Below are 22,862 nucleotides of genomic sequence, written 5' to 3' on the forward strand. Positions count from 1 at the left end.
AACACCATTCAGTCTACTAAGGGACTACTGACAATGTCTAATTTTAGGCATCTAACCAAAGTTCCAGGATAACTTTTTATTACTCGGCAGAGAAGCATCTATAAGCCCTCTTTGGGAATCCTAACCCAACCACCACATTGAGATGATGAAAGCCAAATGACAGGAAATTTCCAAGCTCCGATCTCTAGCACGAGAAACATGGTCCAGTCAAATAACAGAGAAAAATTCTGTAACTGAAAACACAGATCAGGGTGTTACTGAATGTTTCTTAACAAACATTCTCAGCATCCTTTGATAGTAGTGTACTACTATATTACAAGATTTATCTTGTTTCTTTAAAAGCGTGATTGGTGCAGAACATGACTCTGCTGGGAGAATTACTAAATTGCATGCCCTGCTGTTTGTACTGTGAACTCAAAACAATCAAGTTCATCTGTCTCACTTCCTACCCAGCAAACACTGCCAATTACAGTCCTCAGAAAGACACTTAAAATTACTATCAACAGGTTCAAGCAAAAAGAGAAACTTTAAACAAGAAAGTCAAAACCAAAAGGACTGTCATTAAAAAAAGATACTATACTAAAACACTAGAAGAAAGGTCTAAAAGAAATGAACAGGAAAACTATTACTGGCAGGGAATTACAGGGGTTAGTTTACTTTTCAGCTGCTAGAATCATCAGCTGTCTTGGAGTCACAGAGAAAGTCAGCAGCACCCAAGAGCAACAATTTGATTATTCCATACTAGGGAATGCTGCCAGATTAATAAACAAACCTGATTTCTTTTGCAGCCTGATTATATATTGATCTGTTTAATCAGGAAAACCGCCCAATACCCAACAACATATAATATTTATTTTCTATTCCATTAGTATCTCCAGCATTTTTTAAATCTTTCAATTTTTTACTGTTATTTTAGGGTTGTTTTTTAAATAATGTATCAGTCTGAAACTACTTCAGAGAGAAGATGATCTCAAATGAAGTATGTTTCCCTAACTCTGTCACTTAATCATCACAGATTCAGTTTAGACTCAGTTTAGGAAGGATGTTGACTTGCTGGAGCGTGTCCAGAGAAGGGCAACAAAGTTGGTGAGGGGCTCGGAACACAAGCCCTATGAGGAGAGGCTGAGGGAGCTGGGGCTGCTTAGCCTGGAGAAGAGGAGACTCAGGGGTGACTTTATTGCTCTCTACAACTACCTGAAGGGGGGTTGTTTGGATGCGATGATCTTGAAGGTCTCTTCCAACCTGGTTTGGTTTACTCTAAAAATAAAGGTTCTAAATAAAGGAGACTTGACAGGGTGCTTGGTTGCATGGGTTAGTTGATTAGGTGGTGTTGGATGATAGGTTGGACATGATGATCTTGAAGGTCTCTTCCAACCTGGTCTGGTCTATTCTATTCTATTCTATTCTATTCTATTCTATTCTATTCTATTCTATTCTATTCTATTCTATTCTATGATTCATAGAATACCAGGTTGAAAGGGACCTCGAGAATCATCTAGTCCAAACTTTCAGGGTAAGATTATAGTTTCAGTAAGATGGCCCAGCACCCTATCAGGGTGGTCCTTAAAACTCCCTAATGTAGGGTAATCAACCACCTCCCTTAGGTTTGTTTGGTCTTGGCTTTTTATGAATGTTACAGTTTTCATTTAACTTTGGTTTTCTACCATTTTGTAACACTGTAACAGAAAGAAATAATATAATTGGCAATTTAAGTATTTTTTTTATATCTTCATAGTTGCACAAGGAAGTTGCTTCCTCATTGTCATTAAAAAAAAATGACAATATGAGGTAAGAGAAAAATATATATTTCTTGCAATCACAAGCGTCAGTTAACTGCATATTCTCCTGCTATGCTATGGAACTTGAAATGAAAAATAAAAGTTTACAAAATTTCCCAATTCTGATCAGGTCATTTTTCAAGATGGAGGTTTTACCTCAGGTAACTGACAGTGGAATTTTTTGCCACTTATGGAAAAAAAAGCTATTTATACTTAGACCTGTAAGCCAAATTTTAATGTTATTGAACTTTGTTGTGTCTTTTCACAAGTTTCTTCTCAGTTAGACAAAACAGTGAAATCATTCTTTGGGTTCCCAAGTGCTGGAGAAGAATATTCAGGCTAGATGTGAGGAGGAGGTTCTTCACCATGAGAGTGGTGAAGCCCTGGAATGGGTTGTCCAGGGAGGTGGTCGAGGCCCTGTCCCTGGAGGTGTTTAAGACCAGGCTGGACGAGGCTCTGTCCAGCCTGATCTAGTGTGGGGTGTCCCTGCCCATGGCAGGGGGGTTGGAACTAGATGATCCTTGTGGTCCCTTCCAACCCTGAATGATACTATGATACTATGATAGAATTATGAGGTACAAATCTTAAATAAATCCATACATTAAACCAAATTAATTTTTAAAAAAATCATGCCTGTTTCAGGTTATTTCAGTGGGTTTTACTACATAACTATAGTGCATTAACTTAAACTGAATGAAGAACAGTTTGTACCCCCACAAGTGGCTTTAAACTAGGGGGAAAAAACGAACCAAAACAGAGCACTAGCAAAAAAACTGTATTGTATGGGCTTAATAAATATGTTGTGTGCCATTGTAAGTAACATCTGACTCTGATAACATCTGTGTTACTGGGCTATTTATAAGAAGACTAAAGAGTGCAGAACTGTATATTCAGAGAGCAGCTTCAGGAACTATGAAGAGCTCCATCCTTTGGCTTGTGAGGTCTTTCTCTAAACAAGAGGTTGATAGACAAGGGGAGAAGAACAAATATATAGATGTAGTGCTTTACTGATTTGCGTGAACTTAACTGACTTGAATGCTGTGCTATTCACAGTTTCTTATCAGATTTTGCATCAGTTTTAGCTGAGGTCAAAAATAGTGAAGTTATCCTTTCAGTGTGTTTTACATGCAGGGATTGCACCTGCTGTGTATTAGCTATCAAAAGAACTTGAATTAGGACATAGAATCATTGAATTGTTAGGGTTGGAAGGGACCTCAAGTATCATCTAGTTCCCACCCCCCTGCCATAGGCAGGGACACCTCACACTAAATCAAGTTGCCCAGAGCCACATCCAGCCTGGCCTTAAAAATCTCCAGGGATGGGGCTTCTACTACCTCCCTAGACAACCTGTTCCAGTGTCTCACCACCCTCATGAAGAGCTTCTTCCTAACATTCAATCTTAATCTACCCTTTTCTATTTTTTTTCATTTCCCCTAGTCTTATTACTACCTGACACCCTAAAAATTCCCTCCCCAGATTTCTTGTAGGCCCTCTTCAGATACTGGAAGGCCACAATTAGGTCTCCTCGGAGCCTTCTCTTCTCCAGACTGAACAGCCCCAATTCCCTCAGTCTGGTCTCATAGGAGAGGTGCTCCAGCCCTCTAATAATCCTCATGGCCCTTCTCTGGACATGTTCCAGCACCTCCAGATCCTTCCTGTAATAAGGACTCCAGAACTGGACACAATATTCCAGGTGGGGTCTCACCAGAGTGGAGTATAGGGGAAGAATCACCTCCCTCGACCTGCTGGCTATGCTTCTCCTGATGCAGCCCAGGATGGGATTGGCCTTCTGTGATGCAAGTGCACACTGGTGGCTCATGTTGAGCTTCTCATCCACCAGCACCCCCAGGTCCTTTTCTTCAGGGCTGCTCTCAAGCCAGTTGCCGCATAGCCTATACCAGTGCTTGGGATTGCCCCAACCCAGATGAAGGACCGTGCACTTGATCTTGTTGAACTTCATGAGGTTGTAATGGGCCCACCTCTCCAGCCTGTCCAGGTCCCTCTGGATGGCCTCCCTTCCCTCCAGTGTGTCTGCTGCATTACACAGCTGGGTATCATTAGCAGACTTGCTGAGGGTGCACTCAATGCCACTGTCCATGTCACCAACAAAGATGACAAAGACTTGTCCCAGTATTGATCCCTGAGAGACTCCACTTGTCACTCTCTTCCTCTTGGACATGGACCCATTGACAGCCACCGTTTGAGTGTGGCCATCAAGCCAGTTCTTTATCCACTGAATGGTCCATCCATCAAATCTATTCTATACCAGCTTGGAGACCAGGATGTGGTGTGGGACAGTGTTGAAGGCTTTGCTCAGGTCCAGGTAAATTATATCAGTTGCTCAGCCTTCATCTATTAATGTTGTGACCTTGTCATAGAAGGCCACCAGGATTGTCAGGCAGGATTTGCCCTTGGTGAAGCCGTGCTGATTGTGCCCAATCACTTCTTCATTATTCTTTTGTCTCAACAGTGTCTCCAGGAGGATCTGCTCCATGATCTCACCAGGCACAGAGGTGAGACTGACTGGCCTATAGTTCCCTGGGTCATTCCTCTTTCCCTTCTTGAAAATGGGAGTTATGTTTCTCCTTTTCCAGTCAGTGGAGACCTCCCTGGACTGCCATGACTTTTGGAATATGATAGAGAGCAGCCTAGCAACCTCATCCGCCAGATCCCTCAGCACCCGTGGGTGTATCCCATCAGGTCCCATGGACTTGAACACCTTCAGGTTCTTCAGATGGTCACAAACCTGATCTTCACTCACCATGGGCAGTTCCTTCTTCCAGTCCCTGCCATTATCTTCCATTATTCTGGGAGTGTGGCTGGAGCCCTTGCCAGTGAAGACTGAGGTAAAGTAATCATTGAGAACCTCAGCCTTCTCTATGTCACTCATCACCAGCTCACCTTTCCTTTCTGAGGGGGCCCACACCTCCGCTAGTCTTCTTTTTACCATTAATATACCTATAGACATTTTTACTGTTCCCCTTAATCTCTCTGGCTAGATTTAATTCTAACTGAGCTTTAGCTTTTCTAACAGGTCTCTTGCTGCTCAGGCAGCTTCCTTATATGCCCCCCATTTCAGATGTCCTCTCTTCCACTCCCTGTAGAATCAAAGATCATACACTAAAAAAACCCTGCAGCATTGCTTAATAAATGGAGGATAGCAGAAAGACTTTTAGATAGTGAGGTCAAGAAACTTTGTAGAGCCTTACAGAGGCTCACTGTCTGTAAAACATTTAGCAGAAAACCATGTAAAAAAAGGGAACAAGTGGCAAAAGGGAGTTATTTCTTAGCTTCCAGGAAGCTGTTTCTTCCACAGCAACTTAGTAATGCCAGGCAGGTGTCACCCAGTGCAATGCTTTGCAATAGCAAGTCATTATGGAGAGGAATAATGAAGAGTCCTACCTACACGGCCAAGAAATTACAATGGTATGTATGAAAAGGCAAAGACAAGGAGACCACATTCTATTGCAATTGTATTTTTTTCACTTTTGTGGTATGTTTTACAGATAAACATTTTTCCTTGAAAGAAAAACACCCCAACAGAGATTCCATACATAGCGTGACCAAAACTAGAGATCTGGCAAAAAATTGAATTTTGCCTTTGTGAGTGAATCCTACCCACTCCCTGAAAAGGTTTGAGCTCAGAGTGTGGTGTCCTCAGCTGCTACTGACAGAAACAAAACACAAAAATAACAAAAAAGCAAGCCTTAAATAGTAACAAACTAGAGATTTATTTTTCATTTGCATCTGAAATGCATTTCAGTATCTGAATGCCTTTAGGAGACTTAGCATGCTTGGCTGTGGTTCCTGTGGATGACTTAAGTTACCTCCCTACACACTTCACAAAGATTTCAACACCCATTGCACTTTTTTTTTCTTAAACAGCAAGTAAAATGTTTACTGATAGGCATTTTGTTACTGAAGTTACTCACTATGTGCATTTTAAAACTGCTCCATCATTTTCAGTTAACTTCAGAGCTAACCCGGAGATGAAAATAAATGACAATGCAAGATGGAATGTAATACAATAATCAAGACACAAAATATTTGTTCTGGGTCCCTTTAGAAGACTGCTACAGTTCCCACCCAAACGAAGTTTCACGTGAAATGCTCCATAATACTTTTGCAAAGTGCGCCCCTGCATGGTAGCTAACATTTCTGCAAAACCAATTTGCTTCACAGCTCACAAATAACTTCTTTTTCTCTCTCCAAAACTACAGTGAGTCAGTGCTCACACCGGCCCAAGTACTGGAAAGACTTCTTCTAGGAGAAGTGTCCTATATATGTCAAAAAAACACACAGAGCATACTTCCACATAGATACATTTAGCAAACTATGGCCAGGGCCAAACATTAAGAGCATTCTTGACTCATATTTTGCTTTATTTATTAAAACTTCCTCAATATTCTACTTGTGTTCTTCTTCTAAACTTTAAAACTACTCAGTGTGATCATGCCACTCACCCCATAAGAAATAAACGGATATACTAATTTAAAACAAGCTGAAAAAAAAGACCTCAAAACAAGAAAACACTCACTCCTGGCTAAAAAGCAAGTTGAAGAAACCCATTTGAAGGCATTATTTAACTTAAGAGTACTGTGAAAACTGATTAGGAGAGAGGTAGTAAATGTATTAAAACAAAGGACACATACTCATTAACATCACACATATTAACAGTAACCAGCTGTGGCACTAAATAAAAATAAAGAACTAATAAAAGTTGCATTCAACAGGACTGTCAATGAAAAAGTTCTTTCACTTTCCAAAATTCATCAGAGAGAGCATTGTTCAAATGTGTAGAAAAACAATCTTCCACAGAAATAATAAAACTGATTATCAAGAACACTGTTACACTTCTTTCTTATGCATAGGTAGAATAGTACCCAGTTCTTGTTTCACTCATTTTGTCCCAAAATTAAATTACAATTCAGAGTCTAGTCTATACCAGGAAGGACATAATCGTTTCAGTGAACTTTTTCAGCAGTACTTGCATTACCATATATGCCATTTACTGCAATGTCATACACAAATAAGAAAGTGAGGGGGAAAAAAAGATCCACAAACAAAGAAGGATATTTTATCATTTAAACAATATTAAGTTTTGTTAAAGGTCTACCTCCGGAAAGTTCACTTTCACATACCACCTCTTATGATGGACAAGTAAAGTTTCTACTTTTAACTCTGGAGGTCAGCTGACCAGAGAAAAAGTGAACAGTGACAAAGACGCCCTTCTGGAATGGAACAGTTACTGGGATGCTGCTCTGAGGTCCTCAGAAATATACTCTTGTTCTAACCTTCCTGCACAATATTGTAATGGCCACACCAGCCAGGCTTTAAGAAGGACTTTTGTACTTAGTACTGGTTTTTAAATCTTCTCCTATGCTATAGTTTATCTTTGCTGATAAGACTAAACAATTTTTTTGTTTTAAATGGCTATTCTGTATGACACTGATTAACAACTCAAAAATGAGAGAACTAATGTTAAATATTCTGGTTTTGAAATTAATACAAAAATTCTCTTTGACAGGTTTCCACTGTTAACAGGTGTGACTATTTTTAATATACTGGGAACTCCTAACTAATGTTACTTGTGGTTGCCTTACATAACGTTTTAAATGGTTAAGGAATGAGAAACAACTTACTTCATACAGATGAAGGTAAACTTGTCTCTATCCAATTAATTATTCTATTGCTAAGCTATTTTTATTATAGCAACGTTTTCCCATCTTCTCTTTCTAAGAATAAGGTAAACTGAAAATCATAACCCGAAACAATGGTCCTGAGAACAAAGCTGATCATGTTTAACACAAGGGTATTGTTATGGTAATGCAGCAAAATGTCCAACAGAGGGTGATAGAGACCATAAATTTGTTTGATGCTTAAATCATCTGACATTAAAAAAAGATAAAATATTTATTTCCAAAATTAAATGTGCATTTCAGGAAGAGCTGAATAAGCTTCATTACTTGAGAAACATTTTCAGTTAACCATAAATGCTCTTAAGCATATGACAGTATGATTCTATGATTATTTAATTCTCTAATTATGACCTTATTTGGTTACATCCATGTTCAACTCTACAGCCTAACTTAATTAAAATGATTTTATTTCTTTCTAATAGTTTTGCTGCCCACAGAAATGGGATACAAAGTTTCCAAGAGAGTCCAACTTAATATTCACTCGTGTATCAGATTTGTTAATCTTTAAATCACAGGGAACAAAAGATTTTTTTATATGGAACAGATTAAAAAGGGAACAAGATAAGTAATTTAATACAGATGAAACTATGCTCAAACATGAAGTACTTTTAAGAATAATTAAGCATATCCCATCTGCCATATTAATTTCCCTCAAATGCAAACATGCTATTGAATATTTTGAAGTTTCACCAAAGATGTAGCACTGACTGTCTACACTTGAACACAGAAACCTTTAAAATAGGAGGAATTGAGTCAATAATGGCAGTGCTTCTAAGCACCCTGAAGCTGTAATACTTCATTTTGCTTTAGTTTGATACATGTATCTGAATAATCACTCAAATACTAACTCAAGACTTTGAAACAAAGTAGAGTGTGGTTTACACACAAAATAATCTCAGCATATTACATGGTGGAAGAGGTCAAGTCCCTTCCAGCTGACATCCACCTTACAATTTTCCGAGGTTTCAAGTAATGAGTAAGGAGTGAATTGCTACAGTGCCTAGGAACTAATCCTAGAAAGCTGGAAAACATCAGAATTAAATTCCTCTTCAGAAGAAAAAATATAAACATTTTAATGTATTAGTTAGACATCTCTCAAAGCCTCCCAAATTCAGCCTTCTGCACAAGTATAGTTAATACTACTGTCTATGAAGCCTCTGTCAAGCTGCTCAACTTCCCAGTTCATAGTCTTGCTCTACTTTGCTCTAGTGAGAACCACTAAAAAGTGCACAGAGTTAAAAAATGCCTTTACCTGCTTTATCTTGGCTTTCCACAGTAATTTATTGGTTATAAAGTGCTCAGCATAAGTACACAACATGTTCTATTCAAATCTCTGAGAATGGCAGACTGTATCACTTCACTGAGCACTAAGCAAGCATTACTGAGGAATATCTTATACACGACATCATTTTGATTTTTAGATCTATTTTCAACAGCATAGGAAAAATGAAAAGGAAAAAACAAAGAAACCCAAAACACTACAGCCAAGGAATCCTCAGCTTTAATAGAAAGCTATGAGAAGGTCTTGCTGCTATGGGAAGGTAACAGACCAGATGGAGTCAGGTTCTCAGATATGTGTAGTGCTTGACTGAGAGACAAAAGGCACAAGCTGCACTATGGGGAATTCAGCTGAGTACAAGGAAAAAGATTCTACCATGGCAGGGCTCTAATGGAACAGGTTCTAAACTCAACCTGGAAAAGGCCACAAACGTTATCTGATATGGTGGCCCTAGTACCTTACAGCTCCGCATGTACCTTACAATCTGAATTATTCTACAGTTCTATTAATTCCAAGTTACACATTCAGAGTATGGATTCACATCCTGTGGTTTATGTGTAGTTTTGGTAAGTGACATTCTACACATGCAATGGATGAATTTTAGAATTCAGAACACTTTCCTACTAGGTCACTGGATGTGCAGGGGAAAATGTTGTATTTATAATTGATTTCCTCTGGTAAACCAACTATTAAATCTGGACTTGGCATTTCACTATTTGAGTTCATGAGTCACAACTGACACACTTCTGCTTCTTTTGGCAACATACACGGGAAACATCAGCCAAGTGTCAAATGCACATTGCTATAATCTCACTTGAAAGAGTGTAAACAATTTTATTTTCTCCCTAAACACCTCATGATTTTGTTTAAAATTTGTACATCTTGCACAAAGCAGTGTGTTTAGTTGCTACAAAGGGAATCTATGCAGCAGACTGCAAAAAGCCAACACAGTTGCTCCTTCTGAAACCCTGTAAAACAGTCATTCACTCAGGTATTTTCTAAGAGAACATCATTGCTGGTTAAATGGACAGCTAGTGAGGCCTGATTCTTTAAAATGGCAAACATGGACCAATCAGAAAAGTTACATTAAAAAACAGAAACGTAACTAAAGACACCACTAAATTGCAGAATGCAAATAAAAAATCTCCACTCTAAAGTTAATTGAAGAAATACAATACATTTCTCTCTTAGTTGAGAGAAATTAGATGTTCTGGTTATTTCATAGAATCTCTTCTGTAGGTAACTAAATATGTAGGATAGGCTCACTGGTATTCACCTTGAGACCAAAACACCTTCTGAATCCAGCCTTGCAGCATTCCACAGTTTGTTCTCAGTAGACAGAAACACTAGTTAAGAAATAAACCCTGCAATAATATAGTCAACATTTTTCACACCTGGTTTTATTTTTAAAATAAAGATACAAGTTTTAAAAATGAGAGAAGTTAGAGATGCCATTTCAGAGCTGCAGTGTTATCAACCTCTTACAGAAATGAGCTATGGCATTGACAGTCTACAAGCAGACTTGATGGAGATAGCAGCCTTACCTTGCACTGCCCTGCCACACAGATTGAAGTCCCGTTTTGGTCACAGGGTGTCCCATCTATCACCTTTTCCGCTTGTCTCACATAGAATCGGTAGCCTATCGCACGGCAATTCAGCTCACACTTCTGACTTCCCTTAACTGTGGAAAGACACAAAAGTCACCATTATGAAGACCACAGCTGTGGTTTTAAATATTAAAAAGCCATTAAACTAACACTAAGGTTTAACAGGCAGAAGCAAACAGGCAAACTAAATGTAAAGTGAATGACTACATCAAATGAATGGTGATTAAGAAACCAATCCCAAGGTATGCATTCCAACACACGTGAGGAAGATTTAACAGTATCTCAGTTTTTAATGACAGATATTTTCCTATATGACCAACAGGATTTTTAGTTTTCTTTACAAATTGCTTAACCTAGTCTTCCTAAAGCATAATAACATGTTATGATATTTCAAAACTCCTAAGTGACAGAAAAAATCACGCTGTAATCAGAACCAAATTAAACTCACATAGTCATTGGTCAGGTCACATCAAACAAGCACACTAACATTAAGAAAACAAGCTAGATGTAATTTTTTTTCCTCTCTTTTTTTCCCCCACTTCATTTTTACAAGATGCACTTTAGTGACTGTTACTTAGTGCAAAAGACAATTAAGAAAATAACCCCTTTTTGATTTTTAAAAATATGTAAAATGTCTCACAATTCAAAACCTTGCGGTATCTGTTGACATGCAAGAACCAGAAGGAACTCAGTCCACTAATTCTAGGCGAGAGGAAGGCAGAAGACAAGCAACAGTTATCTTCTCCTGTGAAAATCTGTTACTTAAACAGATATAGCCTAACACTCCACGTAACTTAGGCTATCAAGTCTGTTAACACATTTGTGTAGTCTTTCAAATCACCTTATCAGGCTGAAGCCACACACAGTTCATTACCCCTATTTCCCAAATGAAATAACAATGCCACCTGTTTTTTCCCAAGCAAGAGCAGCACTGTTACATAGTGGTGGTGAGGTACAAACAGAATCCCTTTTCTTCTGACAATACTTTCCTGGCTGCCAAAATCAAAATCTAAAATTGTCCAGAGTTCACCACACTTCAGTTCACACCCTGTAATGTAATTGAAACCCAGTACTTAATCTGTCAAAGGAGATGCCATACACCTTAGCTGCTCAAATATGAAGGCACTCCTAGGATTTTCTACTTGACTTGAGTATCTTTTGAATCTTCAGCTTAGACATAACAAATAGCTAAAACAAAGACATGCAATTATTTTACATTTATAGTTAACATTTGTTTTCTGCAAAAATAACAAACTTTTGAGTTCAATTTTAAGTTATCCCTTGTGTAGACACAGGACTACCGCAGACCTGTTGGGAAATTTACATCCTAGATTTCCTCTCACTATGTAACTGCCACTCATATACATCATCTATTGCAACTGGCAATCTTTTAATAAAATCCACAAAAATCTCTACTAATTTTAAGTGTTTTCATAGTCTCCTTTTTGCAGTACTATGCATACCATGCTCCATTAGGTAATTTTTCCATTGGTTATGTTTTAAAGAGATTCTCTAGCTTATTTTTCCAAGAACTTCACTTACTTGTTTGTTGTTTTTTTTCCAATGAAGTGTTTCCTGCAGTCCAGTCTCCAAGTATAACAGTGAGTTTTAATGATTAACTGAGTATTATTCTTAGCTGTTTACTCAGTTCACACATAACTGTCTCTGAATTCTCAAATAAATACAATCCAGCTTCAGTGATTCATTACAATTGAAATCAGCTTGTCCTTTTCCATGTCTAAAAGCCTGCATCACTTACAGCCTGCAACACTGTAGCTATCAAGCAGCACCTCTGCAGTGTACATTTTCTTATCTTCCCATTCCCTAAAATCAAGGCAAACCAGCCATTTAGGGTTTCTGAAATGTCCTTATCTTTTATGTTGACTCCCTTTAGACCAAAGTATCCTGAAGTCTCACATTCCTATAGTCCACAGAAGCATGATATTTTTTCCTGGACTTATCTCTTCTTCAATTTATTATTTGAAAGCTAAACCTATTGCACTGCTAATGCAGCATATTAACAACCACAAGCAGAGTGAGCTTACTTGCTCTGTAAAACATGACTCCTACGTCACAACTTTTGTCTTTCATTCCTTCTTATTAGAAACTTTTCCTATTCACACAAAATAAATACTAAAACAACCACTGGCTTTGACCAGTGCTTTAACAATAACCAAACATCAGAATAAAAGTTAGTATGAGCATCTCATGCCATAATCCTTTGGACTTCAATATTAAGATTCTTTAGCTAATCAAATGTAAGGCACAGCCATGGTTAGTGATATACAAATTACTACAGCCTAAAGACAATGCTCCCAGCCACCAAAGAGCTGAAAAAGCTTTCCTCTAAGAGTGAAATCTTCTAACTGACCTGTCCCTATTAAATGAGAGGCATTTCCCATTAGAATTTTGTGCAAGCATTGTGTACTTAATATGCATGAATTACAGCGGAACAATAACATTCTACAACAAGATACCACACTGGTAAAAAGTATTCCATTGCCTATTAGCCTCACACGTATCCTGACACTCTCCCTTACCCGGCATTTTGCCACAACTCTTGAGCTCCAACAGTGGAAGCTGTAGGTCAGGCTACACTACTGACTTGGCAATTGGACATAAAATGTCAATTAAACAATGAGCTGTGAAGCGACTGATTCCACACAGGCAACATATTTTAGTACTATGTCATCTGATACCAAACTTTGCAAATGGATCTATCTAACCTCAGGGAATACAGTAAGGCTTGTACGTGAAGACCTTCCAATCCAGCTGGCAGCAAGATACATTTCCACTCAAAAATGGGCTCTTTCTAACTGTAAGACACTTCACTATAGAGGTACTGTTTTACATGTCCTCCTAATGTATTTGGTTTTCATTCTCACGCCCGCCCTGGCACACCCAAGTCTGTGGAAATTCTCACTTTACTCTACCTTATTAAATAGTGAACTTGAGTGAAATTTAATGCTACTGCTCAGGTTCTGCCAGACAGATTCATTATTGATTTAACTTAAGGAGGTACCTTTAGTAAATAATCCTGGTAACTTACAATGTTTAGTTTTCATTTTACAGACTGAAAAAGTACCTAAATAAAAAAAAAAAAATCAGTACTTTTCTTACATCTTCACCAAACTACTCAAGTACTTCAGGGATATCCTGAGATTTTCTAAACTACAAAACAAGTCCTCTGTTGAAAGCTATCTGCCGCCTTTCCTTTTGAGGAACAAAACCCAAGCAGCTAAGAATGGGGACCACATCAAAATTCTGCCACCTCCCAGTTCACCAGTAAAGGTGCCAAGTCCTCATGTTTAATTACCAACTGCATCTGTTCTGCATTACAAGACATGCAGGGAAAACTTTTGATCCTTCTACATATTCCTGCAAGACACAGAAGCCCTGCAGATGGGCACTACTTCAGAAATCGCTACCCTTCCTGAGAGAGGAAAACCTGAAATCTGTCCCTAGCAGAGGTAGCCACATTAAGTTTAAAATTCAACCTGCTTTCCCTATTTATAGGGGAATTAAGATTCACATACAGAACATCACAGTATCACAGTATAACTTAGGTTGGAAAGGACCTCGAGGATCATCGAGTCCAACCTATCAACACAGACCCCATGACTAGACCATGGCACCAAGTGCCACGTCCAATCTCCTCTTGAACACCTCCAGGAATGATGACTCCACCACCTCCCTGGGCAACCCGTTCCAATGCCGAATGACTCACTCGGTGAAGAACTTCCTCCTCACCTCGAGTCTAAACCTCCCCTGGCGCAGCTTGAGACTGTGTCCCCTTGTTCTGGTGCTGGTTGCCTGGGAGAAGAGACCAACCCCTTCCTGGCTACAACCACCTTTCAGGTAGTTGTAGAGGGCAATGAGGTCACCCCTGAGCCTCCTCTTCTCCAGGCTAAACAATTCCAGCTCCCTCAGCCTCTCCTCATAGGGCTTGTGTTCAAGGCCTCTCACCAGCCTCGTTGCCCTTCTCTGGACACGTTCAAGTGTTTCGATGTCCTTCTTAAACTGAGGGGCCCAGAACTGGACACAGTACTCAAGGTGCGGCCTAACCAATGCGGAGTACAGGGGCACAATGACCTCCCTGCTCCTGCTGGCCACACTATTCCTAATGCAGGCCAGGATGCCATTGGCCCTCCTGGCCACCTGGGCACACTGCTGGCTCAGACCTATCTTGCACTGCACGTGTACTGACCAATATGCATAAACCTGGAGAACACGGAAACATGCTTTTCTTAAGTGTTATTTATCAAGTACTCACTCTTAGCCTCAGACAAAGTGAATGCAAGACTGGAGAAGTATGAGCAACCCAAGAGCGACTGAATTGATCAAATTTAAATCACAACTGAATACCAACACATTTCCTTTCCCCTGAACAACCCGTTTAGATGCTTATTTCAGTGCAGCACAGGGAAACCTCAATCATGCAACCTCTACACACAGGTTTTTTAAAGGAAAACAAATGGGATTTAGATTTTACCACACTATGACCAATGCTAGAGTCAGAACCAGGTCCTCAGAGGCATTTCAAGCTAAGGTCTCTTCACTCTTCACCTGGTCTGTTTAAGCCCAGGCTGGATGAGGCTCTGGCCAGCCTGATCTAGTGTGGGGTGTCCCTGCCCATAGCAGGGGGGTTGGAACTAGATGATCCTTGTGGTCCCTTCCAACCCTGAATGATACTATGATACTACCAGAGCTGCTGGGAAGCATAAACAAGCACGGGGGAAAAAAAAAAACCTGTCTTCGAAGAACAATCCTAAACTGCTTCCGATCCCACTGTTAGGAAAGCACAGGCTCGCAGGAGGCCGCGGCGCGCTCCCTCAGAGGAGGCCCCGCAGGCCGCCCCTGCTCCGCAGCGCCGCCACAGCGCCCGCGAGGAGAGCACCGGGCACACCGAGCCACAACACTGCAATTCCTGACGGGGGAAAACTCGCCGATGAGACACTAAAACAAACGGGACAACAAACAAACCCTCCCTGCAGCAGAGCTCCCTTTCTTCTCTACAGAGGTGGCACCGAGTCCAGCGCGACCCGTCCCACACCGCCCTGAGGCAGCCCACCCTGCTCCCACCTTCTTGAAGGTTCTGAGAGGAGCAGGACTCTGGGTGCCTGCTGAGGGAAGCTGTGCCCTCTGTCTCCACCTGCGGGAGAGAGGAATTAGCTTCCCTCTGTAGGAACTCTGCAAAAGCTACTCTCATCCCACATCAGTTTTAGCCCTCATTGATTTCATTAAATTAAAAGTTTAAGAAATCAGTATCCTCAGAAAATACCCATCCTACGTCCGGAAGAGTCTGAATAGATCTGTTTGCACTTCATTGACAATATTTACAAACATTAAACATTTACTGAAAGGGTGCTTTCCAGCCAAATTAAGTGCATTGTTTCTTACCTCATGCTCAGCGGCACACAGAGCATGAATGGCTTGCAGCAAAGTTCCCCCAAATTAATCTCACCTTCCCTTGATGCTTGACACAGCCCTTACAAACAGGAGGGAAGAGGCCAAGGTAACTGGCTCGTAGCCCCCAAAAGGGGTTCTTTACCTGCCTGGCGTGAAAGCTTCTTCAGCCTAAAAGTTTTTAACTCTATCCTTTGACATCACAGTCACTGTGTACATTTGCACACATTTCATTCTCCACAGGCCTAAAACCTCCCACCCCTGCAAAGCTCCTGTCTCCTTCCTGCCACTCAGACTTTCATCTTCTGATCTTCTCTCTCCCCTCTGCAGAAGGCCCAAAAGGCATTCCCCTCTCTGAAATCAGCAGCTCTATACCAGAGTATGTGTATGGAGTGCTTTTGGACCTCAAGTCAGCCATACTCCTCCTTCAGTTTCTTCTTCCAATGCATTCCATTATCTTCACTAACAAAATGCAGAAGGAAAACAGGTACAGGCCCAGCCACTGGTAGAGATACTCAGCAGTGAGCTTGATGAGATATACAGAGCTCAACAAGCAGCTTACCAAGGAAATGAAATTCAATGTAATGATAATCTTAGGAAAAAAATGTTACAAGAAAGAGCATTCAGCTGGAAATAATTTATTTAATAATATATCCAGCTGTTCAAAGATAAATTGGAAATAGCCATGGAACCCCAAAAAACCCAAAACAAAAACCAAACAAAAACCCAAAACAAAAACCAGGAAATAATGCACAAATAAAATAAAAATGTAACTGATGAGTGAACTAATGACATTACACAACCACACACCGACAACCCTCACGAAATGTAGTAAGTTCCTCCTTTCTATTTCAACTGTTGAGCATGCAAGCTAGTGTATGAACTGCATGCACATTAAATCTTCTACCACAGACAATGGTAGCTGAAGGTGCAATCAGAATAAATGCTACAACAAATTTCACGAAGGGATGGGAATGAACAAACTCTCCTTTCTATTTCCTCTGTCCAAGTCTTAATTTAATGTGAGAACCAGACTCCCTGTTGTTATCTGTATAGCAGTTCTAGTTCTCCACAGAATGCTTTTACCATTTGTCAGTTTTCCTAAGTTTGCCTAATCATCTAAAAATAGTCAATAACAAGCTCTGCAATTTGAGAAACATGCCTTGAGGGTGCCCATAGAGAAGTGCCATGCACACTCTTGGCAAGCAAGCATCACATCCATGCTAATACCACATTAAGGGACTAAGCACATTTAAATTAAGCTTCATTCTGTGTGCACACTGCCTTGTAAAGTCAACTACAGTGCTTCTCCATAAGGAGCCAAGATACACTCATCCATGATGTGTCAGAACCAATTGTTCCAGAAACAAGCTATCTCTGCATAGCTCAGCTATTTTCATGGCCTAGCTTGTCATGGGCTGTAATTCAGTATTTGCTCATATGAAAAGCTAGGGGTGTAATGGGGCATAGCAGAAACTGGAAAGCCTTTTAAGAGATGTGTTCATGTCTGTCTATTGAGTTTACTTAAAGCTTATCAATACTGTGGGATTTTGGTGATAGACTTGCAGGTTACTTACATTCTTGGTTATCCCACAGAAGCCCACAGGGCAGAGAAGAAAAGATGGTAAGGAGTCTGGCAAGTCTCAGGCTTCTGTATCCACTGTACCTGTTAGTAGGTCTACAGTTACTGCAAGTCTACAGGCTGATGTCACCGGTGGTCTCTTCCATTCATGAGATATAATTTAGTAAGTACTGTATGCACCAAGGCCAAACTTACAATTTTATGAAACTGAAGTTTATGTTTGAAGGTTTTATTTTCATAGAGGTAGGGCTTCAAGACACATGTACATACAGGAAAACAAAGACTGGTCCAGGGCACTACCAGCAGATGTCTGGTCCTTGATACACTATGCCACACACAGATCCAAATGTGACAATCCCATACTAAAAAGCATGCACCAGTGAACACCTGTGGTGCTCAGCATGGATGACAAGTGTGCATGTACTACTAAATGCAGGCAACTTTGTTTATGCAGCTTCCTGTACAAAGAAGGAAAATGTGTAGTAAACAAAAAATACCACATACCCTACAAAGGTTTCAAGAAAGCAGAAATACTTAATTTAAGGTTGAGGAGTTTCACAGGAGTACTGCAATGAATGACTGTAAATTCTTCAGAAGGGATGGGCACCCTAGAGTGTGTCCAGAGAAGAGCAACAAGGCTGGTGGCAGGTTTGGAGGCCATTTCACATGAGGAGCGGATGAGGGAATAGGGGTTGTTTAGTCTGGAGAAGAGAACTCTAAGGTGAGATGTTATTGCACTCTACAACTACCTGAAAGGAGGTTTTAGTGAGGCTGGTGTTGGTCTCTTCTCCCAGGTAACTAGCGATAGGACGAGAGGAAATGGGTTTACCTTGTGCCAGGGGAGGTTTAGATTGGACATTAGGAAAAAACTTCTTTACTTGAGAGATTGATGAGGCATTGGAACAGGCTGCCCAGGCAGGTGTTGGAGTTGCCATCCCTGGAGGTGTTCATGAAGTGTGTAGATGTGGAGCTTCTATATATAGTGTAGTGGTCATGGTAGTTGGGTTACGGTTGAACTTGATGATCTTAAAGGTCTTTTCCAAGCTTAGTGATTCTATGATAATAGACTCTGATGGCTTCAATATCAATGCTGAACATTAGTTCAAGCTTTGAAATTTAGTAATTTAGTATCAGGTCCATAACATAAAACTGATCCTGAATCAGATTTCATTTCCACTGACAAGAGTTAAAAGGTTTTGAAGTGGCTAGAAAGAAAAATGTTTTTTACAGCCGTTACCTGTTGCTGTGTTTATAACAATATCCAAGCACCTTCCAGGAAATAACCGTCATATCACTACAGTTGGTCTTTCCTACAGAAATACTAGTGTGGTGTAATCTGTTTTACTTGAGTCTCCTTTTGTCCTTATTAGGCTTGGGTACATCTCTTGACAATAACCAGAAAGAGTTGTGTTTATTTTTTGACTTTGTCCCTTTCAGTTCTGTTAATTTCTCACAAATTTATATTTCTCTGGCTCAGATTTATTTTTTTCCAAAATAATTTTCTGTTCTTCATTCCAGTGATAGTGGAACATTTCCAGAATTCTTGTTACTTCTACTTTTCATTTTCTCATGTAATAAAGATGTTCATTACTTCGCCTTATCTCAACAACTTAATGGGTATTTAAAATATTTTCTGCACTGAGGCTCAGCAGTAAGTTAAAAAAAAAAAAAGTCAAGCTTTTAAATGAAACTGCCTGAATATATCAGAGTTTCTTCTAACAGCAGATCCAGTAAGTCCTGTGTTAGTCAAGGGGAACTTTTTTAGGAAAGACAGGTCAAAAAGGCAAGGTAGTGGAGTTGCTCTGTAGATGAGAGAGCAACTACAAGGTATTGAGTTCTGTCCAGGGGCAGATGAAGAGCGAGTTGAGAGTTTGTCAAAAGGGACCTGGGGGTCTTGGTGGACAGAAGGATGACCATGAGCCAGCAATGTGCCCTTGTGGGCAAGAAGGCCAATGGCATCCTGGGGAGTGTTAGAAGTGGTGTGGCTAGTGGGTTGAGAGAGGTTCTCCTCCACCTCTGCCCTGGGGAAGCTGCATCTGGAATACTGTGTCCAGTTCTGGGCCACTCAGTTCAAGAACAGGGAACTGCTTGACAGAATCCAGTACAGAGTCACAAAGATGATTAAGGGAGTGGAACATCTGACCTCATTAATGTTTATAAATACAGAATGGGTGAGTGTCAGCAGAATGGAGCCAGGCTCTTCTCAATGATGTCCAATGATTGGGCAAGGTGCAACAGGTGCAAGCTGGAGCTCAGGAGCTCTATGTGAGCATAAAGAAAAATCTTTTCACTGTAAGGGTGACAGAGCACTGGAACAGGCTGCCCAGAGAGGTTGTGGACTCTCCCTCTCTGGAGACAATTAAAACCTGGCGGGTATTCCTGTGTGACCTACTCTAGGTGATCCTGCTCTGGATTTTTAATTACTTCTACAAGAGTGAGAAATCTAAAAAGCTTCCTTAACAATCTTCAAAAGTTACTGATTGTGGGGGTTTTTAGAGTATGTTGAAATTGTGATAATTCATACAACAAGGGATTTTGCACAGTAAGAAAAGCATAACTGCTCTGACATGAACATCAGGCATTTACACTGTAAATGGCAGAGGATCATTACCAGGATATGTACTTTCCTGTGCTGGTGACAGCTTTTATAGACATTGGGGAAATTCTACAAACATAATTATTGAGCTATAATTAAAGAAAGCATCTAGTAAAAAAAATATACCAGCTTCAAATCACTGCACATTGCAAAGTGGCCAGTCTGTCCCAGTGAGGATATTTCCATATGCTGTGTTCTCTGTGGAAGTCTTGTCAAAGCCTTTGAGAAACCATGACACAACTCTCAATTCCTTGTCTCTGCTGTTTCTTTGTTAATGATTTTCTTCAACTGGAGCTCAGAATTTGAGTTTTTCACTTGAAGTGTCAATGAATGCATACACTTTTGTCTACAAAAACTTTAAGATGCATTTGCTCATAACAATTTAAACTGTAGAATGTCAAAATGCTGTTTGCCTCAGTTCTGCAAAGCCCTTAATCAGGTGGTTTTCATGAGAATACCTGAATGGTGAGTACTGTTAGCCTCAGTAGAACTGCCACAAGTTGTATGTCTAACAGTGGTGCAAGGCCAGTATCCCTTTAAATAACATGACTAGATAATACAGTTTCTACTATAGACTTTTCCCAAATTTAAAGGGGGGTAAAAAAAACCAACAAAACACAACCTCCTCCTAAAAATGCCTGTTTTCACATCAGCCTTTCATTTGTTAGGCAGTCAGAATCCAGACTACCATTTGCCAGTCACTGAAGACAATGGCCACTGGGTGTCTCCACTGCCCAATGCAAACAACAAATAAAGATGTCAGGGGGTGGGGGGTGGAGGGGAAGTTATTTAAAAAGTCCTTTATCTCTATTTACAAACCAGCACTTATACTGTCCATACCATGCACAGCAGCCACACAGACTTGCACTCTCTGGCCCTCAGAAAAGCCATTAAATGGCAGTTTCACGTGGACTATGCTTCTGGTGAAGCTTTGAATAACAGCTACCAGTATTAAAAATCAAAATTATGAAGATGTTGCTAGATAAACAGAAGAAAACCAAACAACAAATGCTTAAGATCAAAACTTTTTAGTTCCCTTTTATCCAGCACAGTTAAAATTCTATCAGTAAAACCCTCCTAAGATGATAGGGTGAAGAAGTGAACAAAACTTCAAGAGCATGGGTGCTTCTCACAGGTAGGGAAGTTTTCTTATCACCATTGTACTCTTTTGCTGACATGCCTGGTCAATCCATAAAAATCTGATGTAATTAACCATTTACTATATGTATGCTTCAACATCCCCTATAAATTGTAGAAAACAGACTATCAGGATTTCATGGGAGATGCTTTCTCTTACAGGGATATTATACATAATGTACTAAAACCAAAATTAAACCTATTCTAAAAGTACAAAGTGCAGAGGAAAAAAGCCACAAAGAAATCTAAACTTTTCATTTTCCTGTTGTTTTTATTGTCTAGTACTAATCAGAAAAAAAAAAGAAAACAAACAAACCAACAAAAACCCACCCCCACCAACGCTGCTACATGCAGTACAATTTCTCAACCAGAAAATACCAAAAAGTGTTCCATCCCATGAAGTGCTGATGTCTTCATGAGGGAGGCTAGAGCTCTCAATCCCAATTATTATTGCCTTGTGATGTTATGAAAGGATTTTGATACTGCTTTCTGACTGTCTTTAAAAGTTAAAAGAGCTGAGTAGTTCTCTTTTACTCCATTGGAATCTTACAATATGTTGAAATACAATTCTATCTCCACCAGGGCACTAGTAGCCAAAAACAAATTTGCAAAGTCAAATAACATAGAATTGTAGTATAACATCAGTACTTTGGCAACATTAGTAAAATCCTGCCCTCAGACTTTCCACCAAGTGCTTGGCCATTTTTATTCAAATTAAATTTCATGTGACATTCAGAATAATAAATGCCAAAGGTAGATGAGAAGAAAGGAGATTCATGTTCAGGCTTGTGAAGCCCCCTACAGCATTCCTGACCAAAAGCTTTCAGTAATCTCTTAAGGGAGTATATTTATGCTCTCAGAGCTAAGTGGTTTACAAGTCTCACTCCTACTAAAACCTCAGCTCTGTAATTGAATGCTAAAAAATCCCCAAATAAAGCTTTTGATGAAAAGACCATGAATATAATTCCCAGATCTCTAGCACTTAATCAAAGTCCTAACAAGGATCCACAGAAAGTCTTCCCTCTTATTTGTGTATGGGTGGAGTTTTCAGGTAAACTAATAGTGCACTTACACATGCCTAAGAAGTCACTCCTCACTGCAGTGCATCCTGAACTTTCTTTGATGTGAAGATAAAAAGCTACCAAGCAGCCAAGTGTGTCAGCAGTGGAAGGAGGGAATGCAAGCTTTCAGCAGCTCACCCTCTTCTTTTCTGAATGACTGCCTGCTCTTCCGGTGAAAATAAGCTGGTTAAGTCCTTTAAGCAGCCTACTCAATGTGATGCCTGTAGTAAGTAATCATGGTTTTGGGGGAAAAAAATCCACTAGAATGTTTTACACTATTATTCAATACCCAGACTAATAAAAGCAATTAAATATCCCTCCTCACTCAGTACTCTCCTTTATTTAGCATTCTCCTAAATTCTAAAATACTCTGCAAGTCAAAAAGCAGTGCAGCCATGAACAGGCCCTACCTTATCTTTGCAAGGGAAAAGCAAAATTGTATCTAATGCAATGATTGTGTCTTTAAAGGAAACAGCGCAATGTCAGAGGCAAAATACAGCAGTTCTCAAGTTGCTTTAGCTGCTATTACTCTGAAACTAATAATTACTGGACAAGAGATGTTGCCAAGCAAATGACCTTTTCAGATAGATTCTGAGAAGGAGATTAGTGATTAAATAAATATTTGTAATTTTACAGCTCTCTAAAAGGCCAGTGAGCTTTTGTTAAAATATACCCAAGGATAGTGACCCTACCAAGTATTTGTGCTAGATATACTTT

The 22,862-nt window shown here is 39.8% G+C and overlaps 1 protein-coding gene across 1 annotated transcript in view; it reads right to left on the reverse strand.

Annotated features, from left to right (window-relative positions):
* The window catches only part of THSD4 (thrombospondin type 1 domain containing 4), a 255,995-nt gene that overhangs the window by 138,137 nt on the left and 94,996 nt on the right, over positions 1 to 22,862 (reverse strand). Inside the window, exon 7 of the mRNA XM_068143956.1 lies at positions 10,301 to 10,437. Within this exon, the coding sequence (XP_068000057.1) occupies positions 10,301 to 10,437 (137 nt within the window). The remainder of the gene's footprint in view (positions 1 to 10,300; positions 10,438 to 22,862) is intronic.

This window comes from Melanerpes formicivorus, unplaced genomic scaffold (genome assembly GCF_026170545.1).
Source record: "Melanerpes formicivorus ecotype bairdi unplaced genomic scaffold, bMelFor1.0.p_v2 SCAF_10, whole genome shotgun sequence".
Lineage (NCBI taxonomy): Eukaryota > Metazoa > Chordata > Aves > Piciformes > Picidae > Melanerpes > Melanerpes formicivorus.